The sequence below is a fragment of the Grampus griseus genome (genome assembly GCF_964374135.1).
Source record: "Grampus griseus genome assembly, chromosome: 10".
NCBI lineage: Eukaryota > Metazoa > Chordata > Mammalia > Artiodactyla > Delphinidae > Grampus > Grampus griseus.
The window spans coordinates 37742835-37762342 of record NC_139004.1 but is presented as its reverse complement, the minus strand read 5'-3'; the positions used below and the strand labels follow the sequence as shown (position 1 = coordinate 37762342).

Genomic DNA, 19508 nt, shown 5'->3' with positions numbered 1-19508 from the left:
TCATCCTTAATTTCTTTCATCAGTGTCTTATAGTTTTCTGCGTACAGGTCTTTTGTCTCCCTAGGTAGGTTTATTCCTAGGCATTTTATTCTTTTTGTTGCAATGGTAAATGGGAGAGTTTCCTTAATTTCTCTTTCAGATTTTTCATCATTAGTGTACAGGAATGCAAGAGACTTCTGTGCATTAATTTTGTATCCTGCAACTTTACCAAATTCATTGATTAGCTCTAGTAGTTTTCTGGTGGCATCTTTAGGATTCTCTATGTATAGTATCATGTCATCTTCCAACAGTGACAGTTTTATCTTCTCTTTTCCGATTTGGATTCCCTTTATTTCTTTTTCTTCTCTGATTGCCGTGACTAGGACTTCCAAAACTATGTTGAATAGTAGTGGCAAGAGTGGACATCCTTGTCTTGTTCCTGATCTTAGAGGAAATGCTCTCAGTTTTTCACCATTGAGAATGATGTTTGCTGTGGTTTTGTCATATATGGCCTTTATTATCTTGAGGTAGATTCCCTCTATGCCCACTTTCTGGAGAGTTTTTATCATAAATGGGTGTTGAATTTTGTCAAAAGCTTTTTCTGCATCTATTGAGATGATCATATGGGTTTTCTTCAATTTGTTAATATGATGTACCACACTGATTGATTTGCGTATATTGAAGAATCCTTGCATCCCCGGGATAAATCCCATTTGATCATGGTGTATGATCCTTTTAACGTGTTGTTGGATTCTGTTTGCTAGTATTTTGTTGAGGATTTTTGCATCTATATTGGTCTGTAATTTTCTTTTTTTGTTGTATCTTTGTCTGATTTTGGTATCAGGGCCTCATAGAATGAGTTTGGTAGGGTTCTTTCCTCTGCAATTTTTTGGAAGAGTTTGAGAAGGATGGGTGTTAGCTCTTCCCTATATGTTTGATAGAATTCACCTGTGAAGCCATCTGGTCCTGGACTTTTGTTTGCTGGAAGATTTTTAATCACAGTTTCAATTTCGTTACTTGTGATTGGTCTGTTTATATCTTCTATTTCTTCCTGGTTCAGTCTTGGAAGATTTTACCTTTCTGAGAATTTATCCATTTCTTCCATGTTGTCCATTTTATTGGCACAGAGTTGCTTCTAGTAGTCTCTCAGGATGCTTTGTATTTCTGCAGTGTATGTTGTAACTTCTCCTTTTTCATTTCTAATTTTATTGATTTGAGCCCTCTCCCTCTTTTTTCTTGATGAGTCTGGCTAATGGTTTATCAATTTTGTTTATCTTCTCAAAGAACCAGCTTTTAGTTTTATAGATCTTTGCTACTGTTTTCTTTGTTTCTACTCTGATCTTTATGATTTCTTTCCTTCTGCTAACTTTGGCTTTTGTTTTCTCTTCTTTCCCTAGTTCCTTTAGGTGTAAGGTTACATTCTTTGAGATTTTTTTTGTTTCTTGACGTAGGCTTGTATTACTATAAACTTCCCTCTTAGAACTGCTTTTGCTGCATCCCATAGGTTTTGGATCGTTGTGTTTTCATTGTCATTTGTCTCTAGGTATTTTCTGATTTCCTCTTTGATTTCTTCACAGTGATCTCTTAGTTATTTAGTAACGTATTGTTTAGCCTCCATGTGTTTGTGTTTTTTACGTTTTTTCCCCTGTAATCGATTTCTAATCTCATAGCTTTGTGGTCAGAAAAGATGCTTGATTTAAATTTTCTTAAATTTACTGAGGCTTGATTTGTGACCCAAGATGTGATCTGTCCTGGAGAATGTTCCATGTGCACTTGCGAAGAAAGTGTAATCTGCTGTTTTTGGATGGAATGTCCTATAAATATCAATTAAATCTATCTGGTCTATTGTATCATTTAAAGCTTGTGCTTCCTCATTAATTTTCTGTTTGGATGATCTGTCCACTGGTAAGTGAGGTGTTAAAGTTCCCCACTATTATTGTGTTACTGTTGATTTCCTTTTTTATAGCTGTTAGCAGTTGCCTTACGTATTCAGGTGCTCCTGTGCTGGGTGCATATATATTTATAATTGTTGTATCTTCTTCTTGGATTCATCCCTTGATTATTATGTAGTGTCCTTCCTTGTCTCTTGTAACATTCTTTACCTGAAAGTCTATTTTATCTGATATGAGTATTGCTACTCCAGCTTTCTTTTCATTTCCATCTGCATGGAATATCTTTTTCCAACCCCTCACTTTCAGTCTGAATGTGTCCCTAGGTCTGAAGTGGGTCTCTTGTAGATAGCATATATATGGGTCTTGTTTTTGTATCCATTCAGCAAGCCTATGTCTTTGGTTGTAGCATTTAATCCATTCACATTTAAGGTAATTATTGATGTGTATGTTCCCATGACCATCTTCTTAATTGTTTTGGGTTTGTTTTTGTAGGTCCTTTTCTTCTCTTGTGTTTCCCACTTAGAGAAGTTCCTTTAGCATTTGTTGTAGAGCTGGTTTGGTGGTGCTGAATTCTGTTAGCTTTTGCTTCTCTGTAAAGCTTTTGATTTCTCCATCGAATCTGAATGAGATCCTTGCCGGGTAGAGTAATGTTGGTTGTAGGTTCTTCCCTTTCATCACTTTAAGAACATCATGCCACTCCCTTCTGGCTTGCAGAGTTTCTGCTGAGAAATCAGCTGTTAATCTCATGGGAGTTCCCTTGTATGTTATTTGTCATTTTTCCCTTGCTGCTTTCAATAATTTTTCTTTGTCTTTATTTTTGCCAATTTGATTACTATGTGTCTCGGCACGTTTCTCCTTGGGTTAATCCTGTATGGGACTTGCTGCACCTCCTGGACTTGTGTGGCTATCTCCTTTCCCATGTTAGGGAAGTTTTCAACTATAATATCTTCAAATATTTTATCGGGTCCTTTCTCTCTCTCTTCTCCTTCTATAATGCGAATGTTGTTGCATTTAACGTTTTCCCAGAGGTCTCTTAGGCTATCTTCATTTCTTTTCATTCTTTTTTCTTTATTCTGTTCCACAGCAGTGAATTCCACCATTCTGTCTTCCAGGTCACTTATCCGTTCTTCTGCCTCAGTTATTCTGCTACTGATTCCTTCTAGTGTATTTTTCATTTCAGTTATTGTACTGTTCATCTCTGTTTGTTCGTTCTTTAATTCTTCTAGGTCTTTGTTAAACATTTCTTGCATCTTCTCGATCTTTGCCTCCGTTCTTTTTCCGAGGTCCTGGATCATCTTCACTATCATTATTCTGAATTCTCTTTCTGGAAGGTTGCCTATCTCCACTTCATTTAGTTGTTTTTCCTGGGGTTTTATCTTGTTCCTTCATCTGGTACATAGCCCTCTGCCTTTTCAACTTGTCTATCCTTCTGTGAACTGTCTTTTCACTTTTAATATAGGAGTTCCTAAACACCCACCACTTTTAGCACTTCAACAAGTTGCTGGTTTCAAGTAGTAATCTAAAGAAACATGGTAAACTGGCAAGCCTCTGGGCCTCACTGTAGAAGAAACACTAATGCAAATAAAATTTACTAACGTACATAAACTTACTGAGAAAGAAAAGAAGACAAGAAAATATTTCTAAGAGCAATTCTAAAATGCAATTCTAGCAGTACATAATTTTGAAAGTACATACTTTAATGGAATCACACAAAGTTAAAAATGCAACTTTTTTTAAAGATAGGAAAGTTGACATCAAAAATTTCAAAGGTAAAAAGCAAAGAAACAGATTAATTACATATAAAAAAATTAATTTATGTCAAAAACACACTATAAATGTAATTTGAAAGGCTAACAAGCTGAGAAGTACAAATCTGTCACATAACAAAAGGTATATTCTTTTTTTTTTTTTTTTTTTTTTTTTTTTTTGCGGTATGCGGGCCTCTCACTGCTGTGGCCTCTCCCGTTGCGGAGCACAGGCTCCGGACACGCAGGCTCAGCGGCCATGGCTCACGGGCCCAGCCGTTCCACAGCATGTGGGATCTTCCCGGACCAGGGCACGAACCCGTGTCCCCTGCCTCAGCAGGCGGACTCTCAACCACTGCGCCACCAGGGAAGCCCCAAAAGGTATATTCTTAATAAATAGCTCTTAATATCAAGAAAATGATCAACAATCCAACATAAAAATGGACAAAAGATAGTAGCAGGTCAATAAATATATCCTCCAAATGGTCAACCTTTTAGTAATAAAAGAAATTAAAACAAGATACCTTATAGATTACCGTCTTTGGGAAGCTTTTTCAAGTAATACTGTCCAGTTCTGGAGGCTAAGCAGGAGCTAGAAGAATATTCCCACTCCTAATATTCTGGCTAGAGCAGCCCTTCATTTACCTCCTTCAAATGTCACCTTATCAATGTGTCCTCCATCACCCTATTTAAAACTGCACCCCCATTTCCCACTTCTCAATCCCTTTATCTCAGTAAAATTATTAGATATGAAATCCATTCTGGGATTATATTCCATAGAAACAATTTTGAAAGCAGACATAGGGACCTCCCTGGTGGTCCAGTGGTAGAGAATTCACCTAACGATGCAGGGGATGTGGGTTCGATCCCCAGTCAGGGAACTAAGATCCCACATGCCAGGGGGCAACTAAGCCCGCATGCCACAACTACTGAGCTCACGTGCCTCAACTAGAGAGCCTGCATGCCACAGACTACAGAGCCCACCCACCCTGGAGCCTGTGCGCCACAATTAGAGAGAAGTCCGCACACCTCAACGAAGATCCCACATCCTGCAACTAAGACCCAATGCAGCCAAAAATAAATAAAATAAATAAATCATCTTAAAAAAAAAAGCATACATAAATTGTCTTAAATTATAAAAACCTATGACAAACAGATGAAGGCACACAGCTCTTGATATACACATTGAAAACTGAATGCTCAAAGGGAGATATAACGTTGTACCCTTTAAGAGACATACCCAATGGGCCATGAAAGTGTACCTGAACACCCATGCATCCTGAGGTCCCTTAGTCACAAGCCTCTGTTCACTCAGCCTCTATTCTTATTTGTCCTCAGATACACTAAAAGGAATTGTCACTTGGAGACAGCAATGGTTAGTATCCAGGGCTTTGGGGTATGTCAGATCTGGGTTAGAAACCTAGCTTTAAATTTTCTAGGGGAGTAATCTGGCAAATCTCAATTGCCTTATCTGTAAGGTAAAATAGAGATTATCACCAACTAGTTAATGTTAGTAAACAAGAGTACAGTGTCGGAAAAACTGAAATGGAGAAGGAATTCTTCAAATAAAACTACTAAAGACAACTAAAAATCCCCAAAGTCAGATCTTTCAGCACAGTAAAAGAACCCAAAGGAAACAAATCCTAAAGAGCACTGAGCTGGAAGGCAGGAGCCCTGGATTCCAGTTTTGACACTGCTACAAACTGGTTCAGCTCCATGGGAATATTATTTAAAGTATGTAGATTCTAGTTTTAAGATCTACAAAATCAGGGGACTGAAAATCCCTTCCACCTGTTCCACACCATGACTAAATTACTAGGATGTTATTTACTGTTGTACATCCATAATTTCTAAAATTTTTCATTTAAATGTTTGGTTTTTTTAAACTTCAAGTCCTGATGAGTTTTCATTATGACTGAGCTACCAGTCATAACATATAAGACTGTTTCCTTAACTAAGTAATCCAAGGTCAGATTGCTAAAACGCGGCAAAATCAGAATTCAAACCAGATCTGACTCACTCCAAAGACCAAACTATCGCACCCTTCTCCCTCAGACTTTCTCCCAGACTAATCTCCTGGTAACTAGCAGCTTGCCTTTGCAAAATGACTAGAAGTCAGAAGTGCAGTCAAGAGTCAAGGAATAAAGTCAAGTTACCTGAGACAAGTGGGGCTTGAACTTCTGACACAGTACTCTAACCAAGTTAATTAGTTAGACATTTCAAGTACTTAAAAGGCGGCTGGAGAAACCCAAAAAAAAAAAGTAATATTATCAAGAAAAACTATTAATTGAAGACAAAATAAAAAATTAAGCACCTCTGAAACTATAAGTAAATGGGGGTGGTTCAAGGAGTCAAGTTGTACAAGATGAAATATTCAGTAAAATAACTAATTATCTGTACTACTCACTTGCTTTTGTGCAAGTGACTCTAGGTTACCCACAGTAGTGAATGGAGGAGTAACAGATAATCCAAAGTACGTATATTCAGCTTTACAAATAAAGCATATGGTCTAAACAGATAATCCACGGGGCTTCCCTGTGGCATAGTGGTTAAGAATCCACCTGCCAATGCAGGGGACACAGGTTAGAGCCCTGGTCCAGGAAGATCCCACATGCCTTGGAGCAACTAAGCCCGTGCGTCACAACTACTGAGTCTGCGCTCTAGAGCCCGAGAGCCAAATACTAAAGCCCACGTGCCTAGAGCCCGTACTCTGCTGCAACAAGAGAAGCCACCGCAATGAGAAGCCTGTACACCACAACGAAGAGTAGCCCCCACGCGCTGCAACTAGAGAAACCCCACGCACAGCAACAGAGACCCAATGCAGCCAAAAATAAATGAACAAACTTATTATAAATAAACAGATAATCCAAAGTACTGAATATCTGGTGTTAAAAATAAAGTATATGATCACCCATACATATTTATCTCCCAAATTATAGGCTGATTCAGGCTAATATCAAGGTTAATTTCCAAGTGGAGAAACCAGGACAGATGAAATCTAAATAATACAGTGAATAATAAAATCACCACCTCCTTACATCAGCAGAAAACATATGGTTTTATAACACATTCACATCAGCTCCACAGAGAGTAACAAAACTAAGGCTGTGCATGCACGCTCGTGCACGCGCACACACACAGAGTAACATTTAAATTCCCACTGCACGGGAGAACCAGGTTAGCTCCTGGCTGTTTCCATTAAACCAATCTGGGAGTAAAAACTGGTTTTTGAATCATCCACACGTGGATAATCAAGAGGCAAATTAAATACACACACAAACATATATAAACTCACATTTAAATGCACTGGTTACCAAGCACTTCAGAAAATAAAAAATTTCATAGGACAGTTGATAGAAATGAAGCAAGAGGTGAGGTCACCTACCACTTTAGCTCTATTGATAGAAGTCATCATTTGCTCTCCTGAAACATTAGGCAGCTGCCGAAAACAATACACAAACATACATACATGCACACATGCCCGGATCTTGTATCATCATTCAGAAAGAAAACCTAGGAAAGCCTCTGAAATGAGTTTTATCAACTCAGAAACACTTAGATGGTGTACAACTCCACGTAGATCCAAGGAAATGGAAGTGTCATGAAAATAATGCATTTTTTTTCTGAGTACAAGTGTCTAAAAAACAATTTCCAAGGCCCTCTGCAATTAAATGTGAGTACAAAAGTTCTTCAGACTAAGCCTCACTTGCAGAAGCCCTCTACTGGGCGTTTCTATGACGTTCTGACCAACTTTTGTGTTTCCCACAATAGCGCTAAACCACGATTATGCATCCTGCTGATAAAAACCGGCAAGTGGCACTTAACACACCAAGCCAAAATCAGCAACAGCGTTGGCTAAAGAACTTCCCCGTCACCACTGTGATGCCCACTCCAGAAGGTATCTGCATTCAGTGCGAGGACTTGAGGTTCCGCGAAAAGAGAAGCAGCAACAGAAACCGGCTGCATACCCCAGAGGGCTGCCTGCAGACTGCAAGGAAGGCCAGGTGCCTGCAGGCTCAGGAAGTTGCCTAACCCAGGGGAAAGCTCCATGCCCTCCTCTATAAAAGGGAGCGTGTGGCTGGCAGACCAAAATACAGAAAATTCATTCAAGAATTCCAGGCCGCCTACCCTGCAGAAGGAGGAGGCAAATTAAGACGCTGGGAAGCAGGTATGGAAAGAGAGCAGGGTTCACAAACTGATAGTGATCTACCAGCTCCGTGGGGAGGCTCAAACTCGGGAAGCTTGTGCCTCCTCTCTGGAGTTGGGAAGGTAAGGTACCGGTCGGGCTACGGTCCTCTCCCAACAGCCCTTTCCAGACGGCGCGGGGCTGCTAAGACGCAAACCTGGCCTCCAGCAACAGAAGCTCCCGCCCACATGGTTCACAGGGCGCGACCCTCCTTGGCCGCCCCGAGGCCATGTGGCTGCGGCCGCCGGGTGTCCAAACCCGGTGGACGTTCAAGGCGTGAAACCAGAGACGAGGTGCGGGGGCAAATCCAAAGAAAGGGATGTTGGGGGGTGAGACTCACTTCTTCTGGGCTTTGTCCTTCTTGGCCTTGGTCCTTTTCTTTCGGGCCTGGAGCGCAAGCACTGCAGGAGAGAGGGATGGATGAAGGGCGAATGGGTAGGAAAGGGAGAGACCAAGGTGAGGGTGGAGACCCAGCAGGGGCGCGAGGCCCGGGTGCGGGGCCTGCCTGAGGGGCGGCTCCGGGGCAAGCGCCGCGGCGTCGGCCAGGCGGCCGCTCAGGGGTCTGGCGGCCCACGGAGCGCAGAGCAGCGCCCAGGCGGGGCACGCCGGAAGGGGCTCAGGCCGAGTCAGGGGGCTGGCGCGCCGGGGTCGGCCTCGCCTGCCGAGGGCCGGGCCCTGGAGTGGCCCCAAGGGGCGGGCCGGCCTGGCCGGGCAAGAGAGGCGATGACTGCCGGCGCGGAAGGACGCCGGAGCTCCGGGGCGCGGACCGGCTGCCCAGAGGCGGGGGGTGAGGGGCGGCGCACGCCCGGGGACCGGACGGCGGCGCTTAGGCTAAGCTCCTGGCGTTGACCCGGGCCTTGCCCCGGCGGCCGTTGCCCCTCGTGGCGGAGGCCGCTCCACCGCTCACCTTTCCGCTCCATGGCGAAACCGGTAACTGCCCGGCGCTTGCGCACTCCACTGGCGGTGACTCCAGCTCCCGCCGCGGCCCAAAACCAAGCCCGCGCACACCCCGCCCCCCAGTTCCCGCCCCGCCCACGACGGCGCGCGTCTGCGCGTTGAGCGCGGAGCCTACCACCTGTTCCCGAGAAGGGGGGGGCAGTAAAGAATCGGGGGAAGAGGGGTGAAGGAAATAAAGCCGAGGATATACACGCAAGGGGTGTTTGAGGACCGAGCTCGGAAGCCTCGCAGGGTCAGCTTTGTTCTATTTGCCGGGCGGTTGCCCCTGAGGAATGGCGAAGAGCGTGGCACTGAGGGTTCCCTGTGTGCTGAGTCAGAGCTGCGCAGCCAACTGTAATCTGCCTTGTTTTCCTGGTCTGTAAAATGGAATAATCAGGTGTGTCCCAGTGCCTCCGCTGAGTTATTGTGAGGGCCAATTGAGAAACTATATAAAGAAAATGGGGGGGGGGGCGGGAATTACAAGTGAGAAAGAAAAGGAGGTGGGAGCAACACAAAAGAAAGACTGGAAGGAAGGAACCTGTGACCCTATCGTCACTTAAAAAGTAAAAACTTTCTCTTAAAATTTCAAATTCAACAGAAGACTGTAAACGAAGGAAGCAGGAGAATAAAAACTTAGTGTTTTCTTATTTTACCACTTTATCTTTTTAGTACAGATAAACACAGTTGTCTTTATAGAATATTTTTATACTTTTCTAAGTGCATTATCTCATTTGATGTTCATGACAGCTTAAAGGCAAGACAGTTATTACTTCCAATACACAAATAAACTAAAACTCGGAGGGGATATGTACTGAGAACCTTGGTGTCCTGACACAGTGATCAGTCATCAAATCCTTCTTGTAAAGCAGGGTTAGAAAAGTTTTTCTGTAAAGGGCCATATAGTAAACCCCAAGAGATCTTGGGGGCCATAAGATCTCTTAACTATTAAGCTCTGCCACTAGAGCTCAAAAGCAGTCATAGAAAATAGGGGCTCTCAGTGTTCAAAAAAAGTCTTATTTATGGTCCCTGAAATTTGAATTTCATGTAATTTTCATGTATCATGAAATATTATTCTTCTGTTGTTCTTTTTTCCACTATTTCAACCATTCTTTGCTCAGGCCTTAGTTTGCCGACCCCTTTGTAAAGTACTGCAGCTGGACTGGGTGGAAGCCTGCAGACCTTTGCCCTTAAAGAAGTTAGACTCCAGTGAGGAAGACAGACAAGTAATTAATTGAGAAGGGAAGATGAAAGTACAATGGTGCTGCACAGGTCAAGCATGGGGCTTGGGTGGGATTTTATTGAGCAAAGTAGGTCATTAAGTCCAGCCAGGGAGGAGGCAGCTTTTGAGTTGGGTCTTGGGAAATGTGTAGGATTTCCAGAGGTGGAGGAGATGTCAGGCTCCTGAATGAGAAAATCAATTGAGCAAAAAGGCACAGACTTGGAAACTTACAGGCAGGGACTGGGGCTGGTAATGACTGAAGAGATGAAGTGGAACATGAGGCTGGAAATGTAGGTTTGCCAAATTTGAAATTGAGTTAATTAATATCTGTTTCATGGAACCCGAATGATAGCATTTCTGGGCATATTGCAAAAGAGGACAGCACCTGTTGGCCAAGGAAAACTGCAACCCAGTTTCCTCCCAATTCTATCCCGGAAAACAAAAGGTGAGTTCGGGCAGACAGTCAAGCCCTGGAGTATGTGGATTCTGCCAGCTCAGGAAAACCACATGGGGTTTAGAAAAGACAGGAGAGAGCTGGTGGCTGAGGGAAAGTCCCAGAATGGGGAAATTAGTGCCTAGCACTTACCAGGTGCTCAAATATTTGTCTAATCAAAGAATAAATGATGTGCAGTTTATGAGAAATGTCTAGATGAGGGAGAGAAGACACTGAGAGGGACAACAGGAGAGCTGTGCTAAAACCCAAATGGGTTAGTGCAGATCCATCAAAAAGGAAATACATCTCTGAGTGACTGTTGATTCTCTCTCTAAGAGCTCACCAGCCATCTGTTTAACAACTCATTTGAGAATTTTTCCAGAGTCAGTGTCAAGTTCACTGGACTGAGTTCCCAGAATTGACTATTTCTCCTTTTTCTTTCATCTGTTTTTCCCCAGTCTCCCAGCATGTTTCAGTTCCTCACACCTTTTCTGTAATTTCTATAATTGTTCATATAAGCTGGTTTGTTTTTTTCCCGTATTCTAAAGCCTATACCTTTTTCTGTGTTTCTCGCTTTAAATGTAACTTTAAAAATCACTTTCCGCCCCCCCCCATTTTCACAGGACTTATCCTATTTTGGATTTTCCCCTTCCAGAAGTTATTCTTAAAAGTGGTGGCCATTCTTTGGTATTCATTTTCAATTACATACATACGCCTCTCCCACAAATGTTTTTCTGCAAGTTCTTTTAAAAGTAGGATTATTCAGAGAACATGAGTCGTCATGTTTTTGCTGCTCATGGGCAGTGTCAGAATTTAATTTCTGCAAGATCCCATTCCTTTTGAGCTAACTTATTTTTTCAGGCTGTCCTAGGGTCTTACCTAATGCTTCTTTGGAATTTTTGAAATATGAGCACCTGAAGTGTAGGATACATGTTTCATCACACCCATTCCCTGCCTTGATTACCACAAACTCTCATAATTTTGATCTGAATTAAGTCCAAAGTATCACTTCCCCTCATGGCTTCCTCTATGTCCTGCAAGATGAAATAGGCAACAGAAGAAGAAAGTGGAAATATATTGAATAAGATTCCCAGTAAATGTCTGCATAATTGGAGAACCCCAATAGAAATTTCTCTTGCCTTTGTGATTGTTTTGTGAAGTATATTGGGAAAATATAATTATATTTTAGACTTGAGTCTCAGTAAACATGGCACAGTCAACAGAATAATTGAAGAGAATTGAATAAAGAGATTGAGGTGTGGACAGGATTAAGGGAAACCAACTAGGGATGGTGAAGACTAGCAACAGTGGGAGTCTTTACCACCCTGTAGGCCTGAAGACACAAGGGGTGGAGGTGTTACCAGACCCAATGAGAGTTTGTGTTAGTCTGCTAGGGTTGCTTTAACAAAGTACCACAAACTGGGTGGCTTAAACAATAGAAATGTATTGTCTCAGCCCTGGAGGCTAGAAGGCTGAAACCAAGGCATCAGCAGGGTTGGTTCCTTCTGAGGACTATGAGGGAAGGATTTGTCCTCTTTGCTTGGCTTGTAGGTGACCGCCTTCTCCATGACTCTTCAGATCATCTTCCCTGTATGTGTGCCTCAATCTATGTTCAAATTTCCCCTTTTCATGAGGACATCAGCCATATTGGATTAGGGCTCATCCTCAAGAGCTCATTTTAACTTGATTACCTCTGTAAAGACCCTATCTCCAAAAGGTCACCTTCTGAGGTTCTGGGGGTTAGGACTCCAATATATCTTTTGAGGACGGGGATACAATTCAACCCATAACAGAGCTGTAGCAGTAAGAAAGGACTGCCTGAATACAGCTGTGCCCTTTGATAGAGGGATATAACCATGGCGCAGCAGGGAAATAAATACCCAACCTCTTTCTCCAGTCATCCTCTCCAGCTAGTGCCTCCCATTGACAAAACTCAACTGGAAGTTAGAAGGCAAAGGTGCCTGGGTGATGCAGTCCATGCAGGCCAGCCTCCCAGGGCACAGAGCAGGGTGGAGAGGTGGAGGGTGAATCTGGAGGGCAAACAAAAGATCCAGCACGGCCTGTCTGGGCAGTCTGTAGGATACACCCAAAGCAGCCAGCACTTTCCAAGCAAGAAGTCAGCCTCTTGGGCTCCCTGATCCCTGGAGAGGCTTGATAACAGAAGTTGCTTGGAGATAAACCGCTTTCTGGCTTTGTTCTATAAAAGCTTATACTTCACAAGGAAATTGTGCTGGAGTGAAGGGTTGAGGGGTGTAGGTGGAGGAGATATAAGAATAAAAGCCTTGGGACTTCCCTGGTGGTCCAGTGGTGAAGAATCCACCTTACAATGCAGGGGACGTGGGTTCGATCCCTGGACAGGGAACTAAGATCCCACATGCCGCGGGACCACTAAGCCCGCGCGCCACAACTGCTGAGCTCGCGTGCCTCAACTAGAGAGCCTGTGTGCCGCAAAAGTACAGAGCCCACGCACCCTGGAGCCTGCACGCCACAACTAGAGAGAGAAAACCGGCACGCCACAACTAGCGAGAAGCCCGTGCACCGCAACAAAAGGGCCCGCGTGCTGCAACAAAAAGATTCCGTATGCCTCAACGAAGATGCCAAGTGCTGCAACTAAGACCCGACCCAGACAAAGATAAATAAAATAAAAAAATAAATAATAAATAAATCTTTAAAAAAATAAAAGAATAAAAGCCTTGGCTTGGTAGGGTGGGAAACTATGCATCATTTTGGATGCTCTGGCCACAGCGTGAAGGTTGGAGGAGGGGAGGAGATTCTCTAGCAATGAGGAGGTTACAGAGATTGATGGTTCTGGAGGCAGGTAGAGCCCTTGCTCTGCTCCCTGGAGGTGCTCTGGGGAGGCAGCAGGGTGTTGCAAACTGACCTGCGCTGATCGTGTCCAACTCTTAGTTCTTCTACCTGGGTAAAGAACTTCTACCAGAGAAGTGTATAGTAATGAGGATTTGTCCGCACCACATCCTCACTCCCGGGATATAAAGAAAACAAGTTTTGACTAAAATCTGCCACACACATTTGTTAACATTCATTAGCAGGCAGGCACAGCACAGCTCTTGTGACTTGTGTATATTCTCTGAGGTCACTCTGTCCTCTTGGAACCTCTGGCCCCAGGTTTAATTTCTCCAGTTTGGCAATCTCGGGGCCAGAGTGAAGACTGTTTAGGAAATACATAAAAATGCGCAACATGGTTTAGACATTTGAGTTCTGATTTCTACCTGCTATGCAATGTCAAATTCATATTTCTTTTCCTTCTTTCAGATACTTTCCACCAGGCCCACCCTCATGACAAACATGTATCAAGTACCCACTGCAGCCCGGGCAGGAGACTAAGGGCTTGGAGAAGCAGAGAAGAAGAAAACATAGGCCTTGCCCTGTAGGACTTAATAGCTAATTCTTTTTTTTTTTTTTAATTTTTATTGGGGTATAGTTGATTTACAGTGTTGTGATTCAGGTGTGCAGCAAAGTGAATCATTTATATATACACACATATTCGCTAATTCTTACATAGTAATGACTATTTGCTGGATACTGTTACCCCTCATCCCTCAAACAACTCTATGAGATCAGTACCATTATTATCACCTGTGTTTGACAGATGAAGAAGCTGAGGTACAACCAAAGTCACACAAACTAGTAGTAAGAGGCAGAATTTTGAATCTGGGCAGCCGGGCTCTCAAATTCATACCCTTAACCACACACCCTATCATCTGTCTAGTTTAGTGGGGGATTATAAATACAGTAGATGCACAAAGTACCACAGGAGCACAAAAAAAGAGGCCCGCTCAGCTCAGGATTTGAGAAGAGCTGAGGAGAGAGGCATCTCCTGAATGAGATGACACGGGGGCAGCATTGGAACACATCAATTATAAATACAGTAGATGCACAAAGTACCACAGGAGCACAAAAAAAGAGGCCCGCTCAGCTCAGGATTTGAGAAGAGCTGAGGAGAGAGGCATCTCCTGAATGAGATGACACGGGGGCAGCATTGGAACACATCAAATAGGTGTCAGCTGGGAACAGAAGGGAGGGACGGAACCTGCGGTCAGAGAAGACAGCGTGGTATGTGGGGGAACCATAAACAGTGTAGCATCACTGGAGTATAAAATGCAACGGGGAAGGAGGGAGATAGTTTGCTCCACAAATGCTGATTGGGCCCCTTTCATATGGAGGCACTGTGCTTGTTGTTGGGGGTATGGCAGGGACAGAGTTTCTAAGGAAATTGAACTTGAGTTTTCAAACATTTTGCTTCCTTATTCACTAAAATAACTTTTTGAAACTACCCCCATGCAAAACATGCAACAAACTAGGAATAGAAGGGAATTTCCTCAACCTGATAAAGGCTGAGGAAAAACACTCAGCTGTCATTATATTTAATGGTGAAAGAGTGAAAGCTTTCTCCCTAAGATCAGGAACAAGAAAAGGATGTCCACTCTCTCACCACTTCTGTTCAGTCTTGTATTGGATTTTCTAGATAGGGTCACTAGGCAAGAAAATTACATAAAAGCCATACAGATTGCAAAGGAAATTGACACTTTAAAAGTGTTAACATCACAGTTTTGAATGCCATCCAATGGAATTTAAATACAATAGCAATTTGATACCCACCATCATTCATTTTTATATGTAAAAAATAAAAATCACTTTAAGAAATTTTACATTACCCACTTTTCTCCCTGAACTTGTATTTCTATTTCATTTTACTCTCACAGAAGTTTATCCTCAGGTAATACAATTTTATGCTTAAAAGTCTTGTATTGATCATCCTATCATACTTCTCCACCATATAAATGTGCGTTTATGTTGTAATTTAATTTGTAAAAATGTTTCCTGAGATCATGATCCTCTAAAAGCTTTCTTACCTATCATTATGAGTATTATTATTGCATGATTAATCAAGATAACATATAGGATCATTTTGTGATAGATGAAATTTTATTGCAAATATACCTCAGTGCAAAGGTAGGTGATTTTTCTCAATAAGCCCTGCATCATTCTATTCATGTTTGTTTGGTAATAGCTACGAAAACTTGGTCACATAAAATAAGTACATGGGAATGGAAAGGGTTTGGCACAGGAGTATCATTGTTTTTTTTAAACTCCTTCCAAATGTGCCAAAAAATCACGTAGTAATCATCATCAAAATTTATATTAATGACCGTCAACTGACAACTCCAAGAGGTCCTTATTCAGTTTTGTTGAAGGCAGATAACTGGAAACCATCTGACTTGCAAAAAGTCATTAAAGTTACTTACTCTCTCAATCCAAACACCAATATTTCAATATGTTCCTTTGTTTGGACCTTTGAGAGGTTTATACACCCTCTGGCAGTGAACCTGAGAATGACTTTTTGGGGAGGGAAAGGCCTTTTTTGTTTATTTGCTTTGATTGCCCCACTACTCCTTGGAATGACAGTGACTTTTGTTTACTGCTGTATCTCCAGGGCCTACAAGAAAAGTGTCAGATACGTAGTAAGTGCTCAGTGAATTATCTGGGATGTTATGAAAGAATGTAGAAATCATGGGTGGCTGGGTGTATGGGGGGGAAGGGACCAGGGCAGGAGGCAGAGACACAGAGGCACTCAGTGCACTGATTTGAGTTTCTCATGTCAAAGGCACCAAGAAGCCACCTTTCCCCAAATTGAAGCAGCACTGAGTAGAGAAAAGGCCTAATCTTTGGCATCTCACCTGGGTTTGAGTTTTGACATTGACACTGAATAGTGGTGACTTTTGGCAAACTCTTGGTCTTAAGAGTCCTACCCTGGGTAAAAAGAATAACTGTCCCTCTCTCAACGAGAGGCTTTGGAGCAAGTAACAAATATGATCATGCCTGTGAAGTACCTGCACCATCGCATGCACTCAGTAAATAGGAATTGTCCTTCATTTGAACCTGCTTTTCCTTTTGGTGACACACCTTTCCCTCTACTAGGCCAGAAATTTGCACTATTGGACTTATTCTGAACGTTCACTGGCACAGATACTAAGCAGTAGACAAGATGGTAGAGTTAGGGGCCTCGGGGGAATCCAGGGCAGTGGGACCTCCTGTACCTCAGTTTCCTCATCTAGGAAATGGGAGTAATAACAGTCCTACCTCGCAGGGTTGTTGTGCAGAATAATGTGTTAGCTTTTGTGAAGTGCTTAGAACAGAACCTGATACACAGTAAAGGGTTAATAAGTGAGGGCTACCTGGGAGAGAAGGAGCACGCCAGGGTAATAGCGGAGTGGGAGAGTGGGGATCATCTGAGCTGCTGTGTCTCCCACACACCATTTATAAGATGCATCAGGATGTCGCAGGGAGTCAGGCTCTATGGAGGAACGAACACCACTGGGCAAGTTTCAGTGAGTGTAGCAGGTTAAGGGCACCATGCGTATCTGTGGCCAGAAGAACAACATATTTCCTTCACGGCTCCTGCCCCTCCAAAGCCCTGCCTGCTATTGGTCATGAGCTTATAATCAACCAATAAAGTGGGGGAAATATGGAATAACTTCCAATACAGGTGTCAGAATCTCTTCAGCCATGAAGGAGGAAGCTGTAGTGAAAATGCAGGCATGAACTCCAACAGATGTTTTGTCTGTCAAAGAGAAAAAATCAGTATAGGAGACAGCTCCTCAGCAACAGAGCAGTCCCTGAAGAGGAAATGTTGCCTTATGACTGGGATTAAGCTCTTCAAAGAATTCTTCAAGGAGAAACCAAAACTGTGCCACTGAAACTCCTCAGATTGTTGAAATAAGCATTGAAATGGATAATAATTCATGTGTCACCCCAGGGACAAGACTTGCAAGAAGAGGTTTCTACTATTGACATGCTCCGTGGGGTAGGAAGAAAAAACATTCCTGTTCTGCAGAGACACAAAGTTCATTGGATACTGGTAAAAAGCTTGGTGGAGGGAATTCCCTGGTGGTCCAGTGGTTAGGGCTTGGCGCTCCCACTGCCAGGGGCCTGGGTTTGATCCCTGGTTGGGGAACTAAGATCCCACAAGCCACACAGCCAAAAAAAAAAAAAAAAAAAAGTTTGGTGGAACTCGAAGTGGACTTCAAAGGAGAGAGAGGCGAAATGGCATAAGCTCTGTACATGACATGAACATCATTTCCAGCAGCACTGTAGGAGACAGAGATTGCAGGATACTGTAGGCTTGTGTTTTCCCATGAGAACTTAAACAAGCGGTCAAAGCTCCTCTTTTCTAATAAAAGAAAAACACGCCTTTCTGAATTAATGCTTGAGAAATGTTCTTTCCCTGCTGTCTCAGATTTAGCCCCTAAATGGCCTTTGATTAAACAGCATATTCCTGTGAGCCCACATTCAACATTTTTTGATACGTTTGATCTATCCTTGGCTTCTACAGAAGCTGAAGAGGATAAGCTTAGAGAGAGAAGGCAGCTTGGTGTTGAAAAAGAGGTTGATCCCCTTCCCGATGCACAAACACATACGTCTGAAGACACTGTACCGGTTAATTTTTTATATAAACTGGAACCAAAGTCAGCTCCTAGAATGACTGAAATAAATCAGAACAATTCTGCAATTTCACAAGCTAATTGTGACTCAGAAGAGGACACAACCCCCCAGTGTTTGCAATTACGCAGGCAAGGGCAACGTCAGGTACCCGGAGACAGCCATGCCCATGTTAGTAGATGGAGAGCTTGGGAAGTCCATAAACAGATTGATCACATACACTGCCTCATGCCCAATTTGCTTCAGATTACAGGCAATCCCTGTCACTGGTGAGTGATGAACCATTACGAAGAAGAGCCGTTCTTTTTTTTTTTTTTTGCGATATGCGGGCCTCTCACTGTTGTGGCCTCTCCCATTGCAGAGCACAGGCTCCGGACGCGCAGGCTCAGCGGCCATGGCTCACGGGCCCAGCCGCTCCGCGGCATGTGGGATCTTCCTGGACCGGGGCACGAACCCGTGTCCCCTGCATCGGCAGGCGGACTCTCAACCACTGCTCCACCAGGGAAGCTCAGCAGAGCTGTTCTTGAAGAGAAACCTGAAGGCCCATTTTTGATCAGGGACTCTGCAAAGAGTCCTCTTTTCCGTGATCTTCCGACGTGACAACAGATCCCTGCCTGCCCAAATTGAACAGTGGAATCATAACCTTAGTTTTAATACTCATGACCCTTAGACAATTCATTCTTCCACTGTAACAGGACTTTTGTGGAACGCTTTAAAGATCCCAGCTCTTGCATGTTTTTTGGACCATTGCTTACTATATCACTAAATAGGACATTTAGGCCGCAATATAACTGCCATGCAGTCATCTGTAGGTGCACCACATATGATGGTGGTGGGCTCCCTTCCCATCAATGTTACAGGATTTTTTAAAAGAGTGTCATTAAAAACAAAAAGAGTTCGCTGGTTAGAATGAGAACCAGTCAAGGCAAAGTAAACTCTCCCATCCCCAAAGGACATTACCTAGATCTGCTTTTATGTGCGTCAGAGAGTACACCTATAGCAAGCACACATATCAGTGTTAAGCTTCTTCAGTACAGTACGTAAGCTTAGTGTTAGTATCTGTCAGATGTGATCTACTGTTACTTAGATAAACGTGGTGCCTATTGAGACAACAGAGGATAGAGCTACAGGTGTTCAGTAAGGCTACAAAAACATTTAGTTGATTTAGTTAATGGGTTTTTAATGGCTGTAGTAATTGAGCGAGGCAACTCTGGGGCATTTGCTGTGAAGAATTCTATTTCTTACTGAAGAATAAATAATTATTGGATGAGTGTTACAACAGTGTGACTAATGTTTGAAATTACCATTTTTCTAAAAATGTTTTCTATAAACTTTCAAAAGTAGCAATGTTTGTAGTTACTATAAATCAAGCTTTGGAAGTCCCCAAAATAAAGACTGCTTTCCTTTAAGGAAAAAAAAATTGCAATTTTCTGACATGAGGGCATAGTGCATTTCACTTAAGCATTGCTATAGTTTATACTCAGTCTCCTTGTCTGTTTCGTGAAAAGTACTGTTAAGTAAACTGGATTTCTGTCAACTCCCTGGCATTTCCCTTAAATTTATTAAATCTGAAGAAAGGATACTGGAAATAAAGTTGTAGGCCTGGTGCTTCCTAGAGGGCTGAGGCCAGGTGTGGGCATCCAGCAGGGTTCCCAGG

The 19508-nt window shown here is 42.9% G+C and overlaps 1 protein-coding gene and 1 pseudogene across 5 annotated transcripts in view; one reads left to right on the top strand and one right to left on the bottom strand.

Annotated features, from left to right (window-relative positions):
* Window positions 1-8770, bottom strand: part of SRPK1 (SRSF protein kinase 1) — an 81315-nt gene extending 72545 nt beyond the window's left edge. For all 4 annotated transcript variants that reach the window (XM_082663268.1, XM_082663267.1, XM_082663269.1 and 1 more), the window contains exons 1-2: window positions 8710-8770; window positions 8143-8203 (exon numbers count right to left, since the gene is read on the bottom strand). In XM_082663268.1, coding sequence (XP_082519394.1) covers window positions 8143-8203; window positions 8710-8722 — 74 coding nt within the window. In that variant the 5' untranslated portion in view covers window positions 8723-8770. The remainder of the gene's footprint in view (window positions 1-8142; window positions 8204-8709) is intronic.
* On the top strand, window positions 8721-18785 carry LOC309828236 (suppressor of cytokine signaling 5-like; annotated as a pseudogene). The gene is made up of 4 exons: window positions 8721-8856; window positions 16868-17270; window positions 17390-18150; window positions 18367-18785. The product of its transcript is annotated as a suppressor of cytokine signaling 5-like (transcript).
* Window positions 18786-19508: the final 723 nt, after the last annotated feature.